Below are 26,197 nucleotides of genomic sequence, written 5' to 3'. Positions count from 1 at the left end.
AATGGAGAAAATATAGTCTCTCTCAGGTGTACTTTTACAAGGGCATCTTATGTCCTCTACGGTTGGAAAATAGATTTTATCTTTGCATTTCCTGTTTCTAAATTAAGAAACATCTTCTGCTACTGCCTACCAAACTCCTACTCCTGGTGAAGACAGGAGTTGTTGTCTGGTGAAGACAGACAACATTGCTGAAATGGCAACAAAAGATTTTGAATATGACATAAATTTATATGATAAAGCAGTGACCGGGTTTCAGAGGACTGCCTCCAATTTTGAAAAAAGTTCTCTGGTAGAATGCTATCAAACAGCACTGCATGCTACAGAGAAATTTTTCATGAAGAGTCAACTGACGCAGAAACTTCACTGTTGTCTTGTTTTAGAAAACTGCCAAAGACACCCCATACTTCAGCAACCACCACCTTGATCAGTCAGCAGCTATCAACGTCAAGGCAAGACTTCATGCTAGCAAAAAGATTATGACTCACTGAAAGCTCAGATGATCCTTAGCATTTTAAAAAATATAATTTAAATTAAGGTATGAACATTGGCTTTTTCAGATATAATGATATTGTACACACAATACATTATAGGGTAAATATAACTTGTGTATGTACTAGGAAGCCAAAAAGTTTGTATGACTCACTGGAACCAAACCCACAGTATCTCTGAGGTATACCTGTATATCGTATAAACCTTTGTGGTCCTATCCTTTTCCCCCTATCTTTTCAAAAGGTAATCAATATAAAAAACATGATGTCAAATTACCTTAACCATATGTTCATATGTTCATACTTTATAAGTACTATAGCATCATGTGTTATGCATCATTCTGCAACACTCACTGGACCCGTAAAACCCATTTTAAAAATTTATCCATAGTGGTACCTAGAACTCTAGTTTACTCATTTTAAATACAGTAAAGAATTACAGGCCAGGTAGGGGGCTCACATCTGTAATCCCAGCAGGCAAACTGCTTGAGGCCAGTAGTTCAAGACCAGCTTGGCCAACAAAAAAAAAACCTTATCTTTACTAAAAATACAAAGAACTTAGCCAAGCATGGTGGCACATGCTAGAATCTCAGCTACTTAGGAGGCTGAGGCACAAGAATCACTGGAACCTGGGAGGCAGAGGTTGCAGTGAGCTGAGACCATGCCACTGCACCCCAGTCTGGGTGACAGAGCAAGACTACATCTTTAAAAAAAAAAAAAAAAAAAAAATCAGAGTTTAAATATGCCACATGTTATCAGTTATCCTGTTTACTACAGAAATTTGGAATTTTTACTTTTTTTTTTTGCTAGTATAAACAAATTAATGAATACTCATTATTATACATGCCTTTTATATACCTGTAAAAAAAATTTTATCCAGAGGTTATATCTAGGAACTGAATTGGTTTTCCTCAATGTTATATTCTTAGTAAGGAAAAGAAGAAAAAATTGGTTTCGACAGTATAAACACTCATCAGGTATTTACTGAATGAATGAAAACAGGATAGTCGGTCATTCAACTCTTCTTGATATTACTAAAATATTCTCTAAAGGACAATCTGTACACAGATCTGTACTTCCACTAGCTGGTTCTATCCTTGCTGAATATTGGTATGGTCACGCCTCTCAATATGATGGGTTTTTAAAATAGTATTTTATTCTGTTCCACCAAAATATTTTATTAGATTTTTCTTTTGTACGTCATTGATTTTACTTCTATTTTGAATATGCTCGTTTCCAATTACTTGTTCTAATTGGTTATTAATGCCATACAGTAGGGTATTGATTTTTTCAATTTTAATTTTCTATCAAGGAACGCTGCTGAACACTCACTAGTTTTAACAGTCTACAGTTTCTCTTTCAACACAATTATATCCTCGTCCAATATAGATACTTTCGCATCTTGCTTTCCAATTGCTATAGCTGTTCTTTCTTTCTTATTTTTTTTCAATACAATGGTTAGGTGTTCCAGTAATGAACAGCAGTGATAATGTTTGTATCCTAGGAATACATCTAAATTTCACTGTTAAAAATGACATAATCTGAGCTGTAGGTTTGGGGGAAATAAACTTTACAAAGCTAAAAAAGTTCCCTCTTGCTCCTAATTTATCAAAAGTTTGTGTTTATAAAAACTATTAGCCAGGCATGGTGGCTCATGCCTGTAATCCCAACACTTTGGGAGGTCGAGGTGGGTGGATCACTTGAGGCCAGAAGTTCAAGACCAGCCTGGCCAATAGGGCAAAACCCCATTTCTATTGGAAAAAAAAAACAAAAAACAAAAAACTAGCAGCTGTATTTTGTCACATAATTTTTCTAAACTTCTTACATCACTTCAGGTAAGTATAGGTGTTTTTCCTCCTGTAATATGATTATTTGGTACATTATAGTAAAAGATTTTCTAATATTAAACCATCTTGGTATTCCTAAGATAAAACCTGCTGGTCTTAAAATTTTATTGAATTTAAATATTTGGGTTTAGTTGAGCTTCTTTAACCTTTCTATTTTATTTCCATTTCTACCTTTATTATTCCTTTCCTCACAGTAATGTAAAGTTTGCTCTTTTTCTTTTTTCCAGCTTCTTTTGCTTTTGCTTAGCATCAATGCCCTTAAGATGACAAATCTATACAAGTAATGCTTTAGCTGGCGCCAACATTTTCACTAATATTTCTTTCACTAATATTCACATTACAACTCTGTATATTTCTTCTTTAATACAAACTTTAAAAAAGTACCTTTTTATTCTTCCAAGTGTAATACAATTTACCAGGAGATTTTACTGTGTTGAAATACTGTGTATTTCAACAATAATTGCATTATAAAGAAAAGGATCAGACATTCCTTGATGAAATCTTTCAAGATTTCCTTAATGTTTCAGTTATACTATACTATTTAGAGCTATGTAATTATTTTCACTTACCTTGCTCACTCTTGAGAACAAACTTTGGAAAAAGGAAATATGAAAATTTCTCCAAACTTATTTCTTCAAACACTGTATCTAAGACAGTGTGGTGATTCCTCAAAGAACTAAAGGCAGAAATACCACTTGAGCCAGCAATCCATTACCGAGTATACACTCAAAGGAATATAAATCATTCTACTATAAAGATACATGCATATGTATGTTAACTGCAGCACTATTCACAATAGCAAAGACATAAAATGAACCCAAATGCCCAACACTCATAGACTAAAGAAAATGTGGTACATATACACCATGGAATACTATGCAGCCATTAAAATGAATGAGATTGGGCCACATGGGTGTTGGCTGAATCCCGTAACCTCAGTACTTTTGAAGGTTGAAGCAAGAGGATCACTTGAATCCAGGATTTGAATACCAGCCCAGGACAACACGGCAAAACCCTGTATCTACTAAAAATAAAAATATTAGCTGGGCATGGTGGCATGTACCTATAATCCTACCAACTTGGGAGGCTGAGGTGGAAGGATCACCTGAACCCAGGAGGTGGAGGTTGCCCTGAGCTGAGATCATACCTCATGCCACTGCACTTCAGCCTGAAAAACAGAGCAAGACTGTCTTTAAAAAAATTAAAAATTAAAAAATTAAAAAAAAAAAAGGAACAAGATAATGTCCTTTGCACAGATGCTGATGAAAGCCATTATCCTCAGCAAACTTATGCAGAAATCAAACACTGCGTGTTCTTACTTGTAAGTAGGAGCTGATTGATCACGTAGGGAGCTCCACACATTGGACACCAAAATGTAGGGAACCAGCCCCATCACCTGTGGGTAACCCAAGTTCAGTGGCGACAAAGAAATGAGAAAAAGACAGATTAAGAATCAAAGTGGACCAAGGGGCCATAACTTGTAGTGGAGGCAGTGAAGGCACCGAGCTTTGATTTCCCACAGTATTTACTGGTTACCATCACTTTGATCTATAGAGTAAGGTGGTGGAGTGATGGTTGGGAGAGGATAACATGTTGGTGGGGTGAATCAGTGAGCCAGAACTGAATCAGTGAGATGAAACTGGTGTGTCATTCTAAATCAGGCGTCCCCAAACTACAGCCCGCGGGCCACATGCAGCCCCCTGAGGCCATTTATCCGGCCCCCCACCGCACTTCAGGAAGGGGCACCTCTTTCATTGGTGGTCAGTGAGAGGAGCACAGTATGTGGCGGCCCTCCAACGGTCTGAGGGACACTAAACTGGCCCCCTGTGTAAAACGTTTGGGGACACCTGTTCTAAATATTGGTAACAGTGGAAGTTTGGGAGTTTCACAAAACAGAAACGTGATTATCTTTAGCCTATTATCTATGTGCAGCTAGTGGAGCATGGGCCTTACAAGGAGCCTACAAGTCTTTCACATCTTAGTGCTATGAAGGGGTGTTACGTCCTTGAGCACAGTGTTTATGGTAACAGAGCCTATGTCACCCCACACCCAGAACATGAGGCATGAAGTTTGCCTCCCCAGAGGCCTCCTGCAGTTTGCCACGGTTTGTTGTTCCCAATTTATATGTTTATATAAAAACTCATAACCAGGCACTCTGTAAGTTCTTTCTCCGTTGCTGCTTCCCCCAACAGATGAGAACACCTAAACACACTGGCCTGTCAGAGGGTGGGGAGTGGGAGGAGGGAGCATCAGAAAAAAATAGCTAATGGATGCTGGGCTGAATACCTGGGTGATAAGATGATCTGTGCAGCAAACCACCATGGCACACATTTACCTATGTAAAAAACCTGCACACCCTGCACATGTACCCCTGAACTTAAACTAAAAGTTGCAAAAAAAATTAACCCTTTCTCTCTTTTCTTACCTCTGATCTCTTCCCCTGGCATATTTTGGAGCCCTTCGATCCATAGCAAAGTCTTTAAACACCTCTTTCATGTTTTCTTACCTCCTTATTTCTCTGGGTTACATTCTAAGTGAATGTCTTAAAAATGCCAATACTTGGGGATTCTCCCTCTCATGGCAACTAATGTAGTATTTTTCCTTAGTAACATAATATGTTCATTATCTTACTTTAAGAATTTTCAATTTTCAAGACTGCTCCTTTTTCTTATCTTGTTTCATCTGTTCCCTATTTTGTTTAAGACTGAATTTCTTCTTTCGTCCCTCTAGCATCTTCAACATACTTATTATTTATCCCTCCCCTCTAATGTTTCTGTGATTACCTCCATGGCAGAACCAGATCATATGTGGATTCCCTAAGACAACAGTGGGAATCTTCAGACTCTTCCCTAAGACAACATTGGGAATTTTCACCCACCCAGTCACCAACCAGATGAACAGACATTTCGATTCAGGTGTCAGTTCTAAAAATTATGTCTGTCTTCACCCTTTCCTCAGCTTTTGATTTCCTGTAAGTAGTGTTTTAATATAAATTTCTATGCAAACTACTACCCATCTTAATATTAAAGGAGTCCTTAATAATAAATACATGAACAATAAGCACAAACAGGGAGCCTCAAAGGCAACTTGAGATACATAATTACTGTAAATATAAGCCTATGTAGTAGCTATTGGCACTTTCTTTCAGCCTGCTTTACATATAGGGAGACTCCCATTAGGCCTTGGCTTCACGTAATAAGTCTGATTCTATTATCCTATTCTTCATGAAGCACTTTAACACTCAAAAGTCAAACTCCTAGCTGTAAGTATCTGCTTCTCTGCCCTAACTCTATCCTGTTCATCACTTTGTAGTTTTCTTCCATACAAACAACGGAAATATTTTGTTTCTAAAACACTGATGTCTGCTTGTATTATCTATCTATCTATCTATTTATCTATCTGAGATAGAGTCTTGCTCTGTCCACCACACTGGAGTGCAAGTGGCACAATCTCAGCTCACTGTAACCTCCGCCTCCCAGTTGAAGCAATTCTCCTGTCTCAGCCTCAAGTTGCTGAGATTACAGGCATGTGCCACTATACCTGGCTAATTATTTTTTGTATTTTTAGTAGGGATGAGACTTAACCATATTGGCCAGGTTGGTCTTGAACTTTTGACCTTGTGATCTGCCCACCTCGGCCTCCAAAAGTGCTGGGATTACAGGCATGAGCCACTGTACCCAGCCTAAAGTAGTACTATTTTTAATACAGTAATACTGCAAACAGTTTAAATAAAATCTAGTTAAATAAATCTTGATCCAGGTATTTTAGGAATTACTGCACAAATAATAAAAGAAGGTAAATTCATAGACAAAAATGTGTACAACAGAATGCCACATCAAAAAAACTTACAAAAGGTTGTAAGTTATTTTAAACACCGCTAGTAAAAATGTAAGAAAATTACGGTAAAGTAAAAATAAAATGAAGCAGATTTCAAGAGAAGAACAGTGAGACGAAGTTGAAAGGTGGGTTAAAACCAAATTATGGAAGGTACCAGAGTCCTGACTACTAATCATTATCTTTTAGAAAATGAGGACCAAAAAGTTTCAGCAGAAGACAGCTGGGAGCAGGAACTCATGCCTGTAATCCCAGCACTTTGGGAGGCTGAGGCAGGCAGATCACTTGAGGTCAGGAGTTTGAGAACAGCCTGATCAACATGGTGAAATCCTGTCTATATTAAAAATACAAGGAAAAAAAAAACGAGCTAGGCATGGTGCCTGTAATCCCAGCTACTTCGGAGGTGGAGGCAGAAGAATCGCTTGAACCTGGGAGGGAGAAGTTGCAGCATGCTGAGACTGTCCACTGCACTTCAGCCTCGGCAACAGAGAGAGACTCTTTCTCAAAAAAAAAAAAAAAAATAATAATAATAATAATAATAATAAAGTTTCAGCAGAAGAGACACAGTATAAAAGAGTATAATTAGAAAAGAGTAATGTGGGCCGGGCGTGGTGGCTCAAGCCTGTAATCCCAGCACTTTGGGAGGCCGAGGTGGGTGGATCACGAGGTCAAGAGATCGAGACCATCCTGGTCAACATGGTGAAACCCCGTCTCTACTAAAAATACAAAAAAAAAATTAGCTGGGCATGGTGGCGCTTGCCTGTAATCCCAGCTACTCAGGAGGCTGAGGCAGGAGAATTGCTTGAACCCAGGAGGCGGAGGTTGCGGTGAGCCGAGATCACGCCATTGCACTCCAGCCTGGGTAACAAGAGCGAAACTCCGTCTCAAAAAAAAAAAAAAAAAAAAAAGAGTAATGTGAATGAAGAATAGAATACTGTGAATAAAACTGAAAACACTTCCATTGGTCAATGTTTTATTTCAAATATAGATGATAACAATTTGCTCATATTAAATAAGGGCTGGCATTAAGCTTTACTACAATATGCATGAAAAGTATTTTTATGTAAACAAATATCTGATAAAATAAAGTCTTACATTTAAAAAAAAAAAAAAAAAGGAAGCAAAGCCCGGCACGGTGGCTCACACCTGTAATCCCAGCACTTAGAGAAGCCGAGCTGGGCAGATCAAAAAGTCAGGAGATTGCAACCATCCTGGCCAACATGGTGAAACCTTATCTCTACTAAAAATACAAAAATTAGCTGGGTATAATGGTGCAAGCTTGTAGTCTCAGCTACTCAGGAGGCTGAGGCAGGAACCATGGAGGCAGAGGCTGCACCACTGTACAGAGCAACACTCCTGCCAACAGAGCAATACTCCTTCTAAAGAAGAAGAAAACAAGCAAAATACCTGAAATGCAATTACTGATATTTTACATAAAAATACATTTTTCTAGCCGGGCGCGGTGGCTCAAGCCTGTAATCCCAGCACTTTGGGAGGCTGAGGCGGGTGGATCGCGACGTCGGGAGATCGAGACCATCTTGGTCAACACGGTAAAACCCCGTCTCTACTAAAAAATACAAAAAATTAGCTGGGCGTGGTGGCGCATGCCTGTAATCCCAGCTACTCAGGAGGCTGAGGCAGGAGAATTGCCTGAACCCAGGAGGCGGTGGTTGCGGCGAGCCGAGATGGCGCCATTGCACTCCAGACTGGGTAGCAAGAGCGAAACTCCGTCTCAAAAAAAAAAAAAAAAAAAAAATACATTTTTCTGCTTGTTTTTCTATCTAAAGGTGGGAAGCAACAGAACAGGTCTTTAAAATTAATGCTTCTGTAGCTTGTTAACAATTCTTCTATTAAAGTATAATGAGGCTGGGCATGGTGGCTCATGCCTGTAATCTCAGCACTCTGAAAGGCAAAGGTTAGTGAATCACTTGAGGTCAGGAGTTCTACATCAGCCTGGCCAACATGGTAAAACACGATCTCTTCTAAAAATACAAACATTAGCTGGGCATGCTGGCCCACACCTATAATCCCAGCTATTTGGGAGGCTGAGGCATGAGAACTGCTTGAACTTGGGAGGTAGAAGTTGCAGTGAGCCAAGATCATGCCACTGCACAACAGAGGGAGACTCTGACTCAGGAGAGAAAAAAAAAAAAAGCATAATGAATAAATTGTCAAGCTTAATGACAAAAGGTCACAAATCTATTTTTATATTAAACTTCTGTAATTTACAGGTTGTCATCCATTGCTTTGGGTACAACTGGAACTTGAATACATGTTTCACCATTTAGCATCATCCCACAATTCCACCGCCTTCCCTGACCCCACAAATTCCAAGACTCTTGAACACAACACATCAATCCGGTAACACACATAAAAAGAAAGAAACACTAAACACCTTTAAGGGCTTCAAAAAGAAATATAGGTTAAAAATATAATAGAAAATATACTAATGAAAAGTTGCCTGTTCTAGTTCTAAAAGTAATTGTTTCACAATTACTTAAAACTTTTTTTTTTTTTTTTTTTTTTTTTTTTTTTTTTGGTGATGGAGTCTCACTCTGTCACCCAGGCTGGAGTGCAGTGACACAATCTGAGCTCACTGCAACCTCTGTCTCCTGGGTTCAAGCAATTCTCCTGTACACTTCTTGTGAAAGGTGAACTAGTACAATTTTTGGGAGAGAAACACAGTATTTATGTATCTCACAGTTTAAAAATACCCGTTAGCCAAATAATTCCACCTCTATCATTTAAAAATTTTTAAATATACAGATGTAAACATAAATAATAAACACATTTTATGATAGTGATAGAAATACTGACACACTAAAGAAAAATAATTATGGTTCACTCTTAATAATGCATTAGTATGAATGGTGCTACTGCAGAATACTTAATATTTGAGGAATAAATGAGAAGAGATAAAAGAGTAAGGAAGTTATAAATGGTCACATACAGACACAAAATAACCATGAAATAATTCTAGTTATTCCTAATTGACTATGTAAGAATACTTTTTTAATATCCTTTTTATTTTTATCATTATTTTTTTGAGACCGAGTTTCACTCTATTGCCCAGGCTGGAGTGGTACAATCTCAGCTTATTGCAACCTCTGCCTCCCGCGTTCAAGAAATTCCCGTGCCTCAGCCTCACAGGCATGTAACCACCATGCCCAGCTAATTTTTTTTTTTTTTAAAGTAGAGATGGGGTTTCACCAGTTGGCCAGGCTGGTCTCAAACTCCTGACATCGTGATCCACCTGCCTCAGCCTCCCAAAGTGCTGGGATTACAGGAGTGAGCCACCGCACCCGGCATCCTTTCCTCTTTCAAATATTCTGTGAGACACGTGTTACTTATACTAAATCAGATTCAAAATCTGATTCAAAATTCAAAAATACATCAAGACAATAAAATTATCTTGGGTAGCTTCTAGCAGATCTTTTTACATAGTACAATTTAAACAAAAGTACATCTTACTGTTAAACAAAGTACCTTTCTTGACACTCTTTACGAAACAAACCAAAATAAAAACCTTTCAGGATAAACCAAAAGGTTTCTTACATATTCAACAGCGGTATATAAGATGCCAATATATACACTAACTGATTCCACATAGGTTGTTAACTGTATTCCTTTATATGTGAAATAAAAACTTAAAATTTACCTGCATTGCACTTTTCCCCAGTTTCACCACCTCAAATAATGTGACAGGCTCCCCTTCGCCATTCTGTTGAGGGTGCCCATTAGCTCTTCCACGGCCTGTTCCTCTAATTCCAGCTTCAATTCTGCTCTTCTCACCTGGAGATTTTCGAGGTTTCTTATTTGTAGACTGAATAAAAAGATTAAAAAAGATTACATTCAATTCAGGTTTATTTTGCTTTATAGAAAATGATCACTACTACAAATAAATACAATCCCTAACCAAAAGAAACTAAAATTTTTTCTTAGTGATTAAAAAAAGTTCAAAGAACAAAACATAAGTTTATACATAAAAAGGTATAGGTAACTTTTTCTTTTGTTTGAGACAGAGTATTGCTTTGTCGCCCAAGATGGAGTGTAGTGGCACGATCTTGGCTCACTGCAGCATCTGCCTCCTGGGTTCAAGCGAGTCTCCTGTCAACCTCCTGAGTAGCTGGAATTACAGGCCCTGCCACCACGCCCAGTTAATTTTTGTATTTTCAGAAGAGATGAGTCTCACCATGTGTGAGGCCAGGCTGATCTCATACTGCTGACCTCAAATGATCTGCTATGGGAAGAAGAAAAGTTCCTTTTTAAGTTTCTTTCTTGTTAGAATAAGTGTGCTAATAACTTTGTTAAGTCCTATCCATGTAGCTGTTGGATGTGCCATGCTTATGGACACACAGTATATTCTATACGAAGATATCTGTGCTGAGTGCGCTCACAGACATATCCCAGCTCTCCATTGTTTTTACCTGTTTAGAGAAGTTTTAAGTTGTCAGCCAACTAGGTTTTAGTTTATATTGTGAGGTCTGGCTCCAGCCAATGGAGATCAGACACAGCAGTAAGGACGACCCTAAATGTGTAAGAAATAAATTGTGTGCTTTCCTTTGTTCTTTGTACTCTTGTGACAAATGGCTAGCGAGAGCACCCTTCCTGCAGTCCAGGAAGTGAAATTTGCGTTGCTGAAAGATCTCAGTGCTAATTTTTCTTTGCGGCACTGAGCATCTATTTCCAACATCCGCCCACCTTGGCCTTCCAAAATGCTGGGATTAAAGGCATGAGCCACCACACCTAGATAACGTTTTAAAAATTGCTTTAGCGGTCTGCACAATAATAATGCCAATGCTGAATATTTTAACCTTCATTCTGCATACCTTCGTTGATACTCTCCTACTTCCTCAGAAATTTTGCCCAAAAAAATTTCTGGAAAATGACATATATTCAACTTCTCCCTCTACTGAAATGCTCAAGTATTTCTTAATCATGCAACAAATAGGCTGAACATATCTGGAACTATTTCAGGTACTGACAATACAGCAATTAACAAAAGACAAACATTCTTGCCCTGATGGAGCTTACATTCTTCAATTAACATACCATTCCCTGCCCCAAACTTTATTTTACAAAGTTAGTACTTGCTATAATTTTATCTACATCTCACCTTTGGGGCCAAGGATCATTTGAAAAAATTGTTGGCAGTCACTGTATCTATTCCTATCAATTTCATTCATTCATACACAAACTCATTCTATGGTTGCTCCTTCACCAAACTCACCAGTGACACCAATGTTGCTAAATGCAATAGACATTTCTTGAAACTCTCTTAACAGACAATTTTTTTTTTCCTTTCCTTTCAGTTATTTTTTCCCTCCCTGTGTTTCTTACCTGGAAGTATTACCTAGAGGTCTCCCCTGAGCATCTTTTCTTCTTAATCCTTACGGCCTTTATTAATTTAATTCATTCCCATTAGATGCCTGTTCCATTATCAATTTATTGTCTCTAATTTCCAAATCCACCCTTATTTGCCCTGCTTTTTCATACTGAAGCTGGACCCTGTAAACATTTATCTTTTGCCACCTGTTGTGGTATTAGGCTTTGTAAAAGGAAGGTACTAGAGAAACACTACACAAGACACAGCTTGGAGTTGCTTCTTTTTCTTATTATAGTACCAGCTCCCTGCATTTGCTTTTACAGTGTTCCTGACAATATAGTATTCTTTTCATATCTCTTGGTGGTTAATGGCTCTCTAACCATTTCAGTGTACGGATTAATAGAGTGTTAATTGCTTCATTTTTAAATAAACTTTTTTAAAGAACCTTTAAATTATTTTTTTAAAAAGTTATGAAGATAGTATAGAAAATTTCTAAATACTTCACATCTAGTTACTCCTATAATTAACATATTACATTAGTATGGTACATTTGTTACAATAATACAATAAAGCAATATTGATACACTAACAAAAGCCATACTTTATTTTAATTTTCCTTTTTTTTTTTTGAGGGACTCTTGCTCTATTACCCAGGATGGAATGCAGTGACACCATCTCAGTTCACTGCAACCTCCACCTCCCAGGTTCAAGTGATTCTCCTGCCTCAGCAGCCAGAGTAGCTGTGATTACAGGTGTCTGCCACCACGCCCAACTAATTTTTGTGTTTTTAGTAGAGACAACATTTTGCCCTGTTCGCCATGCTGGTCTCAAACTCCTGACCTCAAGTGATCCACCAGCCTCGCTACCCAAAGTGCTAGGATTACAGGCATGAGTCACCACGACCGGCCTGAATTTTCTTACTTTTTGCCTAATGACCTTCTTCTGTTCTAGGAGTCCATCCAGGATACAATGCTACATTTAGTCATCATGTCTTCCTAAGCTCCTTTTGGCTGTGACAGTTTCTCGGACTCTCCTGGTTTTTGATGACTGCAGGATTTTTGAGAAATACTGATCAGGTATTTTCTAACAGGTCTATCAGTGCGATCTGTCTCATGTTTTTGTCATCACTAGAAAAGGGATTATGGGATTTGAGAAGAAAGGAGAGGTAATACGCCATTTTTATCACCTCATATCAAGAGTACACACTATCAACATAATTAATCACCATTGATGTTGACCTAAATCACTTGGCTGAGGTAGTGTTTTGTCAGGTTTCACTTCTGCAAAGTTACTTTTCTGATACTTTCCATAGTGTACCCTTCAGAAGAAAGTCATTATGTATGTCCCACACTTAAGGGGTAGGATACCTGGGAGTATCACTTGGGCCCAGGAGGTTGAGGTTGCAGTAAACAGAGATTGTGTCCCTGAACTCCAGTGACAGAGCAAAACCTTGTCTAAAAACAAAAAACAAAAAAGGCCAGGTGCAGTGGCTCATACTGTAATCCCAACACATTGGAAGGAAAGGCAAGGACTGCCTGAGCCCAGAGGTTCAAGACCAATGTGGGCAACACGGTGAGACCCTGTTGCTATTTAAAAAAAAAAAAAAAAAAAAAAAAAAAATACACACACACACACACTCACACACACACACAGACGTATATATGGTATTAAAAAAAGGTGGGGGGGGGGGGGAAGAGGAGCAAAGAGAAAACAGACTGCAGAAAACAAACAAAACCAAACCAAGAAAAGTCCAGTTTCTGGTGAAGCTGAAGAAAAAGAAGCCAAGTCTGATTAATATCATATACTATTATCAGTGGTCCCTGTCTCTCTTTCAGTAGAATCCAGAGAAATATTTTTAACAACTATTGTATAAATACAAGTTTTTTAGTTGCTCTAAAAACATTTTTAAGAAGGGAATCTTATCCACATCCCATTTTTTTAAGTGTAAATGCTTTCTGTTTAAAAGATGAAATCATTCACTGGTTGTTTATTTTTTGGCACAATCAGAAAACAGTGTGGAATATTGAATTGTGGGAGGCTTTGACTGCCTTGGGTGTCAGCTTAACATTCTATAGATGGGGGTTAGTTTTCATGTTCTATAATACAAAGCGTATAAAATGGCAATGCACAGTCACAGTCCTGCATTAAATTTTTTTTTTGCATTTTAATGTCTTGGATATTTTAAATTATTTCTATTCCATGTTGTTGTTGTTGTTAAAAGCAGGATTGTCTTCTAACAAAAAACAAAACAATAACGACAAAAAAAAAAAATCACTCCTTGATCGTGGCTCTCCCTGTCGGAATTGTGTGCACTCTAATATCTTTGGTTGTGGTAGTCCTGTTTTCCTAATGACTGTTAATGTGCTGTGAAAGACCGAAAATTTGAGTATGCAGTGTGTATGCCATTAAACTGAAATGGAGAATTATATGTAAGAGCTTATCAACATGTTAAAGATATTGGTACTTGATAGCCTCAAGGAAAATCTGCCTCCAAATATTAAGCTGGGAAGTCACTGGAATAACTTTAAGAAAGAATTACAAACTTTTTAGATTTTAAGAAATATGCACAAATTGAAATGTCTGTGCAAGAATCCTCAACACAACCAATCAAATCTCAATTAAGAAAGAAAAAGCATTCACTCTTTGTTCTATAAAGTTCTAAGGATTTTGACAAATGCTTGGTGTTGTGTATGGACAATTGGTATCACAGAGAAGAGTTTCACTACTTTAAAAATCCTGTGTATTGCCCATTCAACCCTTTATCTTCCCCTTCTCGGGCAAGCACTAGTTTATACTTTTTAAATCATCATCATAGTTTCCTTTTTTCCACATATTAACATACGGGTTAATTATCCCTTATCGGAAATGCTTGGAATAAGAAGTGTTATCAGACTTTGAGTTTTTTCAAATTTTATAATATCTGCACATGCATAATGAGACATCTTCAGGATGAAATCCAGGTCTAAACATTAAACCTGTTTATGTTTCACCTTATACACAAAGCCTAAAAGAAATTGTACATAATATTTTTCATAATTTTGTGCATAAAACAAAGTTTTGATTTTTCCTTCTTTTTTTTTTTTTTAAAGACACAGTCTTAACTCTCATCCATGCCGGAGTACAGTGGCACAATCACAGCTCACTGCAACCTCCACTTCCCAAGCTAAAGCAATCCTCAAGCCTAAGCCACCTGAGTAGCTAAAACTATGCAGGAGCCACCATGCCTAGCTCATTTTTTTGTTTTTTGTCTTTTTGTCTTTTTTTTTTTTTTTGGTAGAGACAGGGTTTTGCCATGTTGCCCAGGCTGGTCTCAAACTCCTGAGCTCAAGCTATCTACCTGCCTCAGCCTTCCAAAATGCTGGGATTACAGAAGTGAGCCATTGCATCTGACCTTGATCTTGATTTTAACTGTGACCTGTCACATGAGGTTATGTGTGGAATTTTTTACGTGGCTATACGTTGGCATTCAAAAAGTTTCAGAGTTCAGAGCTTTTGAGCTTTCAAATTTTCGGATTACGGATGTTCAAATTCTAACTCGAGTCATATACTACGTAGGCTTTTCAGACTAACATCATTCACTTTAGTAATATGCATTTAAGATATATGTCTGGCTGGGCATGGTGGCTCACACCTGGTACTTTAAAAGGATGAGGTAAAAGGACTGCTTGAGGTCAAGAGTTCAAGACCAGCCTGGGAAGCAAAGCAAGAGTCCTCTACAAAAAAATAAAAAATACAAAAATTTAATAATTAACAAGAAAGAAGAAAATAAAGGATAAAAAAAACAAAAAACAAGAAAAAAATTAGTTGGAAAAATGGTGGCATCTGCCTGTAGCCCAGCTACACAGAAGGATGGCTTGAGCCCAAGGGGCTTTCAGCTGCAGGGAGGCATGATTGTTCCACTGTACTCCTTTCAGCCTAAGCGAAGCAACGCCCTGTCTCAAAACAAACAAAAATATTCATCCATGCCTTTTAGTGACCAAATAGGTCACTTTAAAACTTGCTGAATAGTAGCATTCCATTCTACAGATGTATCACATTATGTTAGCCATTTACCAAATAATAGGCATCTGAGTCACCACTATTAGGCAATTACAAACAAAAAACATTCACATGCAGGTTTTTGTGTGGACACAGTTTTTAATATCAGCCGTGTATATACTAAGGGGTATAACTGCGGGAACATTGGGTAAGACTATGTTTAGCTTTGTATGAAAATGCCAAACTGTCTTCCAAAAGGGCTGTACTGTTTTGCATTTCTACCAGCAATAAGTAAGAGTTTCTGTTCTGTCACGTACCTGCAGGAAACTGATACTGTCAGATTTTTTAATTTCAGTCATTCTAAAAGGTAGGTAGTAAGATCTCACTGTTGTCTTAATTTGCAATTCCCAAATGACAAATGATTTGAAGCCTTTAAATAGTATTTCTTTTTTTAAGACAGAGTTTCACTCTGTCACCCAAGCTGGAATCCAATGACGCAATCTTGGCTCACTGCAAGCTCTGCCTCCCGGTTCAAGCAATTCTTATGCCTCAGCCTCCCAAGTAGCTGGGATTGCAAGTGTGTGCCACCACAGCCCAGGTAATTTTTGTGTTTTTAGTAGAGATAGGGTTGCACCATGTTGGTCAGGCTAGTCTTGAACTCCTGTTCTCAAGTGATCCACCATATCTTGGCTTCCCAAAGTGCTGGGATTGCAGATGTGAGCCACTGTGCCTGGCCAATTAATTCTTTGCATTAATTTTCTCCATTTGGATTACTGGCAATGATTCTCTCATTAGACTAGACCCAGACTCATTCTTTGTATCTGCACCCTCCAACATGGTAGCCACTATCCACCAAACATGGCTTTCTAAGAACTTAAACTGGCTGGGCGTGGTAGCTCATGCCTATAATCCCACCAATTTGGGAGGCCAATGAGGATGGATCATCTGAGATCAGGAGTTTGAAACCAGCCTGTCCAACATGGTGAAAACCCATCTCCATTAAAAATACAAAAAATTTGCCAGGCGTGGTGGTATGTACCTGTAGTCCTAGCTACTCAGGAGGATGAGGCAGGAGAATCGCTTGAACCCCGGAGGCAGAGGTTGCAGAGGGCCAAGACTGTGCCATTGCACCCAGCCTGGGAAACAGAGCAAGAATTGGCCTCAAAAAATAAATAAAATAAAACAAAACAGAACATTTAAGATGTATTTTTCAACTTCCTAATTATCTTGTCAACTGGTAGTGATGAAGGAACACTACTATTTTATATCCCATAAACAACAGTACAAGTGAAATATCTATAGTCCATAGGATTATTAATACAGAAATTAGAGTTCCTTATTGCAGTTAATTCAAGGGACATAAGGATTTTTAAATATTTTAATGAGTATGTGTAAGAAAGCAAACCTGAAATACTTGAAAGAAAGCCTGCAGCAACACAGTAAGTAATTAATTACACAGAAAATACGTTACATATACTTAAGAAGTCATTAACAACCTTCACTGTTCCTAAATAAAAATGATGCAATCTAATCTCAGAATTTAGAACAATCTTTAGGATGACTATATACTATTCAATTTAAATGTATATCTACATTTCTAGTAAAGTATTTTAAATACACAGATTAGCCCTGCTGTGTAGGAAGATAACTTATCCAAAATTACTCTATTCCAAAAGTTCTAGGATAGGTTAAGTTGCAGTCTGAATGTGCAATAACTTTCCTAGAAATTTTAAGAAACAAAGATACAACACCTTTCTTTAACCTTTGCGCCTTATCTGACATAATAAGCTATGAATGTGAAATAATCCACACCATATCACAAACGATATACATGAACATCTTTTGGGATTGTATAATGCAAAAATTTTATATATATATATAATTAAAAGATAAAGAGATAAACACGAATATCTCCAATATAAAATAATAACCTATAGCATATAAAAATGCTCTTCATGGAATTTTGGTTTAAGGATAAGTGCTAAAAAGGTTCTAAGGGAAAGATTATTTTTAGTACTGAGAAGCAGGAAGAATTTCAAAAAAAAAATTATCTTGCAAGTTGGGACCTAATGGACTCATAAAATCAGTAAGAATATTGGTAAGATTAGCATAAACAGAATTTAGAAAATAAGAGTTCCAGAAAGAATAAACACATTGAGCAATGGCGTAGAAGTGGGAAAGCAAAAGCCATACATCAAAAGACTGACTGCAAGGTTGTCAGCAGAAAAATACAACAAAACATTAGTTGTGATATTAGGTTAGTTGAAAGTATCACACAATTTTTCAGGAAACAGCACTGCTTGTGAGCTGAGACCGTGCCACTGCACTCCAGCCTGGGTGACAGAGCAAGACTGCCAAAAAAAAGAAAAAGACACTGCTTCATTTTTGAATAAGTAAAAACATATTCCTGCCGGGCACTATTAAAAAGGATGAAACAGAAAAAGACAAAAACCAAAGACAGGAAGCCAAGAGTACAGCCCTAAAGATAGAAACTTGGGAAACATAAAGGACAGATGTGGAAGACATCGTGAGATTATAAAGTAAAAGTCATCAGACTTAAAATTTCAATATATAAAGGAGACAGGACAAGAGACTTGGAGATGAGGAAACTTAACAATGACTCAGGCTTTAATTCTGTGTTCTTGGAACTGTGGTAGTGTTTAATATAATTAAGGAAGTTAGAACTAAAAACTAGTCAGTAGAAAAAAATTTCTAAATGACAAATTAAGAAAACAACAGAGATAGCTTTAAAGAGAAGTCCAACTAATAAATATACTTCCTAAAGTGATCATAAAAGTGGGCACATTTAAGCTACAAAAAAACTCTTTTATAGAGATCTTTGTTTCTTAGAAAAATAAAAATTTAAAAAGTAGTACAGAAAATTATAAATAGGCGGGGCACAGTCCTTGATACCTGTAATCCAGCACTTTGGGAGTCCTACTAGGCAGACTGGTTGAGCCCATGAGTTTGAGACCAGCCTGGGCAACATGACGAAACCTTGCATCTACAAAAATTTAGCCAGTGTGGTGATGGACACCTGTAGTCCCAGCTACCCAAAAGGTTGAGGTGGGAAAATCACCTGAGCCTGGGAAATCGAGGCTGTGATAAGCCATAATCATACCACCTTTATTCACAAATAATGAATATTTTAGAAAGTATTGAGGTAAACTTTCACCACTTAAAAATCAGAAAAGACAGCCAGGCTTAGCAGCTCACAAGGTCAGGAGTTCAAGACCAGCCTGACCAACATGGTGAAACCCTGTCTCTACTTAAAAATACAAAAATTAGCCAGGCATGGTGGTGTGCACCTGTAATTCCAGCTACTTCGGAGGCTGAGGCAGGAGAATCACTTGAACCTGGGAAGTGGGGGCTGTGGTCAACTGAGAGTACACCATTACACTCCAGCCTGGGTGACAGAGCGAGACTCAGTCCCCCCCCCCCCAAAAAAAATTAGAAAATACTTAACCATTATAAGCAGTATCTTACACCCATATATTTTGCTGTGTGAAAGGCAGTAATACATGTCAAAAGCTCTCAAAACAAACAACATACACTAACAAACTCCACTTTTAGAAGTTTAGGATAAAACAACAAAAAAAAAACCAATGGCTATACAGCAAAAATTTATTTGCAAAACAGTTTATACCAGCATGCTTTAGAATAACTCATAATTTTTAACATAAATGCTCAGCATGGCACCAACTCTGCAGTTGGTTTGTTGGTGTCCCGCATTTGACTCCCTGGGGCTGAACTCAGTTTCCCGTCTCTGCTGAGTCCCTCATACTATTCCAAGTGTGACATGGGGCAGTGAGAGGCCCTTCCTCAAACTCTGGTCAAACTGGAGGTACAAGGGAGACATTTACAGGGAACCATGAGCTCAGTGTTATTGGAACTGTTAAGTCAGTCCTTCTTTAGGCTAGATTTTGGTAGTGGTGGTCACAAAGCCCTTATTTTACATCTAAGGTTTAACCTGGCCTACAGACTTATACCCATGTTCCCGGTTTATTGTTTCAGTGGTTCTTCTGCCCATTACAGATGAGAAGGAGCTATACTGAAGATCAAGAAGGAAATATTGGAGTCTGAATGTTCCTGACAGATTGACTAAATCCTGGTTTAGTCCTTTTAAAACCTCGTAACAATGGGGTTGGTACTTTCTATTTTACAGAAGTTAGAATAGACTACTAAAGGGAAACCAAGAAATGACAAAAGAAGTGACAGAAGTTTAGAGAAGCCAGAAAAACATAAAACCTAGCAGACATCTGCCACCACATTACAATATGCTGGTTCTTATCACAACCCTGGGTCAAAAAGAGATAATGTTAAACCAAGAGGGTAGGTAAATAAAAATTACGGTATTTGAAAGAAAAAAAATTTTTGGAATTTGAGTATTATGAAATTCACAATAGTCTACATTAAAAATAACAAATAATTTAAAAGATCCAATTTTTATAAGTGACCTGTTAACCTACCCTCTGATACTCATTTTTTTTTTTTGAGACGGAGTTTTGCTCGCATTACCGAGGCTGGAGTGCAATGGCGCGATCTCTGCTCACCGCAACCTCCGCCTCCTGGGTTCAGGCAATTCTCCTGCCTCAGCCTCCTAAGTAGCTGGGATTACAGGCATGCACTGTCATGCCCAGCTAATTTTTTGTATTTTTAGTAGAGACGGGGTTTCACCATGTTGACCAGGATGGTCTCGATCTCCTGACCTCGTGATCCACCCACCTCGGCCTCCCAAAGTGCTGGGATTACAGGAGTGACCCACTGCACCCGGCTTTCTTTTTTTTTTTTTTTTTAAAGATGGGGTTTCACCATGATGACCAGGCTGGTCTTGAACTCCTGACCTCAGGTAATCCACCCAACTCAGCCTCCCAAAGTGCTAGGATTACAGGGACTGTAATCCTAGTGAGCCACCACACCCAGCTTCTGATACTCATTATTAATCTTTTGTTGTATATTGTCCATCTTCTATGTATGAATAGACAGACATTTAAAAACAAAAGTTGTATCGTTTTATTGACCTCTCCTACTTAGCCTATGCAAATATGAAAGGAATATAACATTGAGAAAATAGAAGTGCTCGTTCTCACTTAAACAGAACAAAGAGAAAAAAGTCCTTAATAAAACAGAGAAACTAAAGAGGGGTTAAGGTTAGAGAGGTGCCAATTTACATGACAACTACAAGCAACATAAAACACTGGACTGGATCCTGATTCAGGAAAAAAATATATATATTTTTTGTTTTAAATGATCATTAGATTATGACAATTGGCAAATCTAAATGAGATGTATAAATATATCAATATTATTTTCATATTTTCATAACTGTACCGTGGTTATGTAGGAAAAAATATCCTTGATTGCAAGGAAATGCACACTAAAATATTAGAAAAAAAGTGCTGTGAAGAGATATTCTACAAAACAATATTGAATTAAAAAAAAAATAAAGTGATATCGTGTCTGCAACTTACTCCAAAACAGTACAAAACTAACAAGATACAAAATATGTATCTTTGTATATGCCATATAAAATTCGTATTTACGTGTATATGTGTGTACATAAATAGGAGGAGACAGAGAGAAGGAAAGAGAGAATATGATAAAGTAAAAGTAGTAAAATACTGACATTAGGACAACGTGCATGAAGGACAGCTGACAATTCTTCATAGAATTCTTAGAATCCTTTGTGTTGGAAATGATTTCAAAATGATTTCTTTTTTTTCTGAGATGGAGTCTCACTGTAACCTAGGCTGGAATGCAGTGGCGTGCTCTCAGCTCACTGCAACCTCCAACCTGCGGGTTCAAGTGATTCTTCTGTCTCCGCCTTCTGAGTAGCTGGGATTACAGGTGTGCACCACTATGCCCGCCTAATTTTTGTATTTTTAGTAGAGATGGGGTTTCACCATCTTGGCCAGGCTGGTCTCAAACTCCTGACCTCATCCGTGATCCACCTGCCTCAGCCTCCCAAAGTGCTGGGATTACAGACATGAGCCACAGCGCCTGGCCCAAAATTAAATTTTTTTAAACACCAAGGAACAGGGGGTGGGGCAGTGCTGATATAACAAAATTAAAATACCATTTATTCATTCATTAAACATTTACTCAACACTTACTGCAGGTCAGACACTAGTAAATAGCAGAAAACACACTAGATAAAAAGTCCTGCCTTCACACAACTTACATTCTAGTTCGGAAAGACAGGTAACAATCGAGTAAGTAAAATGTATATTATGTTAGTAAAAGGGGAAAACAGTTAAGTCCTATTGGGTAGGTGATTTCTAACACCATGCACTTTGGGAGGCTGAGGCAAGCAGATCACTTGAGGTCAGGAGTTCAAGACAGGCCTGGGCAACATGGTGAAACCCTGTGTACTAAAAATACAAAAATTAGCCAGGTGTGCTTGCACACACTTATAATCCCAGCTACTTGGGAGGCTGAGGTGGTAGAATTGCTTGAACCCAGGAGACAGAGGTTGCAGTGAGTTGAGATCATGTTACTGCACTCTAGCTTGGGCAACAAGCGGGACTGTCTCAAAATATATATATATAAAATAAAAATGAAAACCACCAGGTGTGGTAAAACTCCAGCATTTCGGGAGGCCAAGGCGAGAAGACTGCTTGTGCCCTGTAATTTGAGACTAGCCTGGGCAACAAGATGAGATCTTGTCTCTACAAAACATTTAAAAATTATCCAGGCGTGGTGTTATGGGCCTGTGGTCCCAGTTTCGGTGAAGGCTGAGGCAGGAGGATTGCTTGAAGCCAGAAGGTGAAGAATACAGTGAACTGTGACTGTCTCACTGTACTCCAGCCTGGCAAACAGATGCTGTTTCAAAAAAATAAAGAAAAAGAAAAAAAAAAACCATCTTAGGGGAGGCCACAATGAGAAAATAACATTTGAACAGTGACTGTAAGAAGGAAGAAAGGGAGCTACACTGTTATCTGGGACAGATAAAACAGCAACGTTCTGAAACAAAACCCTGAGACAAAGAGCAAGCCTGACAGGTTTGAACAAAAGCATGTGATGGTGGTGTAAACCAGTTCTGTAGTAAAAAATGATAGATGCAATTTGCAAATGGGTTAAACAGGATATGCTTATAGAATAGATACAGGGCGGAGAGTCACTAATGGCTTCATGGTTTATACCTAGACCAACTGAGAGGGATGAAAGTGCCATTATAAAAAAAGAAGCAAGCTTAAGTTTGGTTTTTTAAACATCTTGGGTGCATTAAATATCTAAATGAAGATGCTCAATGGGAATCTGTATATGAGTTTAAAGTTCAGAAGTCCAGGCCAGAGACATAAATCTAGGAGACATCAGTTTAGTTATGAGATTGAATATTTTAACTAATGAATTAATGTGTGTAGACAGAGATAATGATGCCCATTATTTATCAACAGAATCCTAAGACTATAAATATGACACCATATATGGTTTGTTTTGAGACCATCAAGTATTTGGGTAGAGAGTTACAATAATAGCAAATTAGTTAAGATAACTGCAAATAAGGGAGATTTAATGAGGAAAAATATTGTGAAAGAATAGAATATTAAAATGAAATACGGAGGTGGCCCCTAAAAATGAGATGTCCCCTAAGAATTTAAAAATAAGGAGAGGCCAGGGGTAGTGGTTCATGCCTGTAATCCCAGGACTTTAGGAGGCTAAGGTGGGATGATCAGTTGAACCCAGGAGTTTGAGACCAGCTTGGGCAACACAGTGAGACCCGAACTCCACATAAAAATAAATTAGCCATGTGTGGTGGCATGGGCCTGTAAACCCAGCTACTTGGGAGGCTGAGAAGGTGGAGAACTGTTTGAGCCCTGGACTTTGAGGATGCAGTGAGCCATGGTTGCGCCACTGCACTCCAGCCTGGGTGACAAAGAGTGAGATCCTGTCTCAAAAAAATAAATAAATAAAACAAACATAAGGGAAACAATACTGCCTATAATAGAAACTCCTTATATTACATGTTTTGACTGGCTAAATGAAAACCAAAGATACAAGAAATCCCCTCTAAAAGGAATAAATTTAAAAAAAGATTAAACTTACTAGATTAGAAGTGATGACTAGTATTACCACAGCCAAACAAAAAATGCCATTAGTCAAACATTGACTTATCCAAAATGCAGCTAGCTGACAGGAAATGTCCAATATTTCTTCAGAAGAGGTACCTGAGGCAGAACTCCAATCTGATCATTCTGACAATTATAACTCTCAAGATTAATTAACAGCTTGGCATGGCTTCCTTAAGAGTGTGGGAGTTAGCATATAAATTCAAATCCTAGCTTTCCCATTTACTTGCTATGTGACCTTAGGCAAATTACCACTTTTAAATTTTTTATTCTACACTGTAAACTGCATCTAAGACCTATTTCATAACACTAGTGTGAGGATTAAATAACATAAACAGCACCAAGCCAACACAAAGCTCAAAGTAGAAATTCAGGAAGCTGTGTTATGTTGTTTCCACAATCAAGATAAAAGCCTGACTGAATTAGGTAGAAGTATTAGATAGCCATGTGAAATAATTTGTGTGAATGTATGGACTGAAACATAAAAAAACAAGTTGCTAGAATGCTACTATCTTACACTGGTTGACACCTTTTTCAACACTATAATTATGGCATGAACATGTACTATTTACTTACTAGACTATGTAGTAGTAACTTCACTAAAAATCAATATTTCCCACTACAAAAGGGTTAAGCATTTGGGTACAAAGACTTCTTTTCATCCAAAAAGCACAACATTACAAGGATTCAGTTGTATACACATAAAAATTAAACCAGTTCCAAGCAATAATACAATAATATTGTATTATTGCTTGGAACTGGTTTAATTATTATTGCTGCTGAAGTGATGGTAAATTCTTTTCAGGAAAAATGAAAAGCTTTCCTTAAGGGGACAGTACTTAATCTGAATCCCGTAAATGAAGAATTTCAAGTAGGGGTGAACAAATTCAAGTAAGCAATCAATCAAGGTTGGCAATTCATTCACCTACCTTTAAGCAAGTCTAGTCTTATTTCCTATTTTACAGTTATAACCTCAGATTCCCAGGATAGCAATGAAATTTGCCTACAGTCTTGGAAAAATCACACAGTAGTAAGGGGAACTAGAGTAACTGCCGACTTTCAAGTGCAGAACTCTTTCACTTTTCCCAAAATAATTTTGTAAGAAATACTGTACCACAAAATACTTCTAGAAATGAAGAAGTAATATAAAAAGTTACTATATGGCATGTCATCCCCCGTTATTTTTTTCCTTCAAATAAAAGTAGAGGACAGCCAGGCACAGTGGCTAACGTCTATAATCCCAACACTGTGGGAAACCGAGGTGGGCGGATCACCTGAGTGTGGGAGTTCGAAACCAGCCTGATCAACATACAGAAACCCCACCTCTACCCAAAGTACCAAAAATTAGCTGGGCATGGTGGCGCATGCCTGTAATCCCATGTACTTAGGAGGATGAGGCAGGAGAATCACTTGAACTCAGGAGGCGGAGACTGCCATGAGCCAAGATTGCACCACCGCACTCCAGCCCGGGGCAACAAGACGAAACTCCGTAAGAAGAAAAAAAAAAAAGTAGAGGATAAAACCAAGTGTATAGCAAAATTCAGAAAGTCTTCATCTTTTTTAATCTTAAGGGTGGACTAAAATAGTAACTAATAAAAAATTCTGGCAAAAAGGAAAAATGACTTAACTATATCAAAAAAGCCAGTTCTCTTGAGGAACTCATTATAAAAGACATATAGGTAATAAGTGGTTAAACAACATAACCATTTCAATTGCACGGGATGGATCATACCTGTGTCATGATTCTAATCACCAAACTGGATTCCAAATGTTCATAAGATGATTATAAGCTATAAAACTAGCTATTTGGTGATATTAATAAAATATTTTATACCGGGGCTTGATAATGATAATTGTAGTGGTGTGTAAAAAAAAGAAAAGAAAAGAAACAAACCCTTATTTTTAGCAATACACACTAAAACATTTACAAATGAAATGTCTAGAATGACCTTAAAAATAACACAGGATGGAAAAAGAGGAGGAGGAGGGAAGAGATGAAACAAGATTGGCCATGATTTGATAACTGCTGAAACTAGATAATGGAAATATGGGAAGTTCATTATATAATGTCTCCTATTAAGAAGAGGCTAAGAGTTTCCATTAAAAGAACTTTCATAAAATAGAAAAAAAAATTAACAGCAAATCACATATAAACAAATGTAGAACAGCATATGCCTTAATTCTTTGACAAGCAGATAACGGTATCTAATAGAGGGTTTATGCATGCTTAAATTATGACTGATGTTCTTACAATACATAAAGCTATCCCTCAAAGTAGAATTATCTAGAGTTCTTCTAAATTTTTCAATCAGATTATCAATGAGAATATATTCTGAGACCGCCCCCAAACTACAAAACAGTACTTAGGAGCTCATAAGAAACCAGAGTTCCACCTGAAAAGCAGGAAGTCTTAACTAACTAAACCTCTTCCATTGTTAGTGACCTCTTACTCCTTCACATGGACTACCATTTATTTACAAAGAGAAGGACAGCAACAAAACCATACTACAATAATTTCCTTTTACTGATCACTGCCAACACAATTTACATGCAACAAAGTTTCCCATCTCTATTGTGTCACTGACTGTTTTTTTAAACTATTAACCATACTAGCATTACAATTAACAACTCATATAAAACTGATTAACACAGTCA

The 26,197-nt window shown here is 37.7% G+C and overlaps 1 protein-coding gene across 4 annotated transcripts in view; it reads right to left on the bottom strand.

The window, feature by feature from the left end:
* STAG1 (STAG1 cohesin complex component) overlaps positions 1 to 26,197 on the bottom strand; it is a 417,614-nt gene that overhangs the window by 260,021 nt on the left and 131,396 nt on the right. For 3 of the 4 annotated variants that reach the window (XM_074405880.1, XM_074405879.1, XM_003930952.4), the window contains one exon: positions 9,828 to 9,992. In XM_074405880.1, coding sequence (XP_074261981.1) covers positions 9,828 to 9,992 — 165 coding nt within the window. Of the gene's footprint in view, positions 1 to 9,827; positions 9,993 to 26,197 lie in introns of those variants that run through there. The other variant, XM_074405881.1, reaches the window with a different exon arrangement.

Source organism: Saimiri boliviensis, chromosome 9 (assembly GCF_048565385.1).
Source record: "Saimiri boliviensis isolate mSaiBol1 chromosome 9, mSaiBol1.pri, whole genome shotgun sequence".
Taxonomy (NCBI): domain Eukaryota; kingdom Metazoa; phylum Chordata; class Mammalia; order Primates; family Cebidae; genus Saimiri; species Saimiri boliviensis.
The sequence above is the reverse complement of the archived record's forward strand: the minus strand, read 5'-3'. Positions and strand labels throughout refer to the sequence as shown.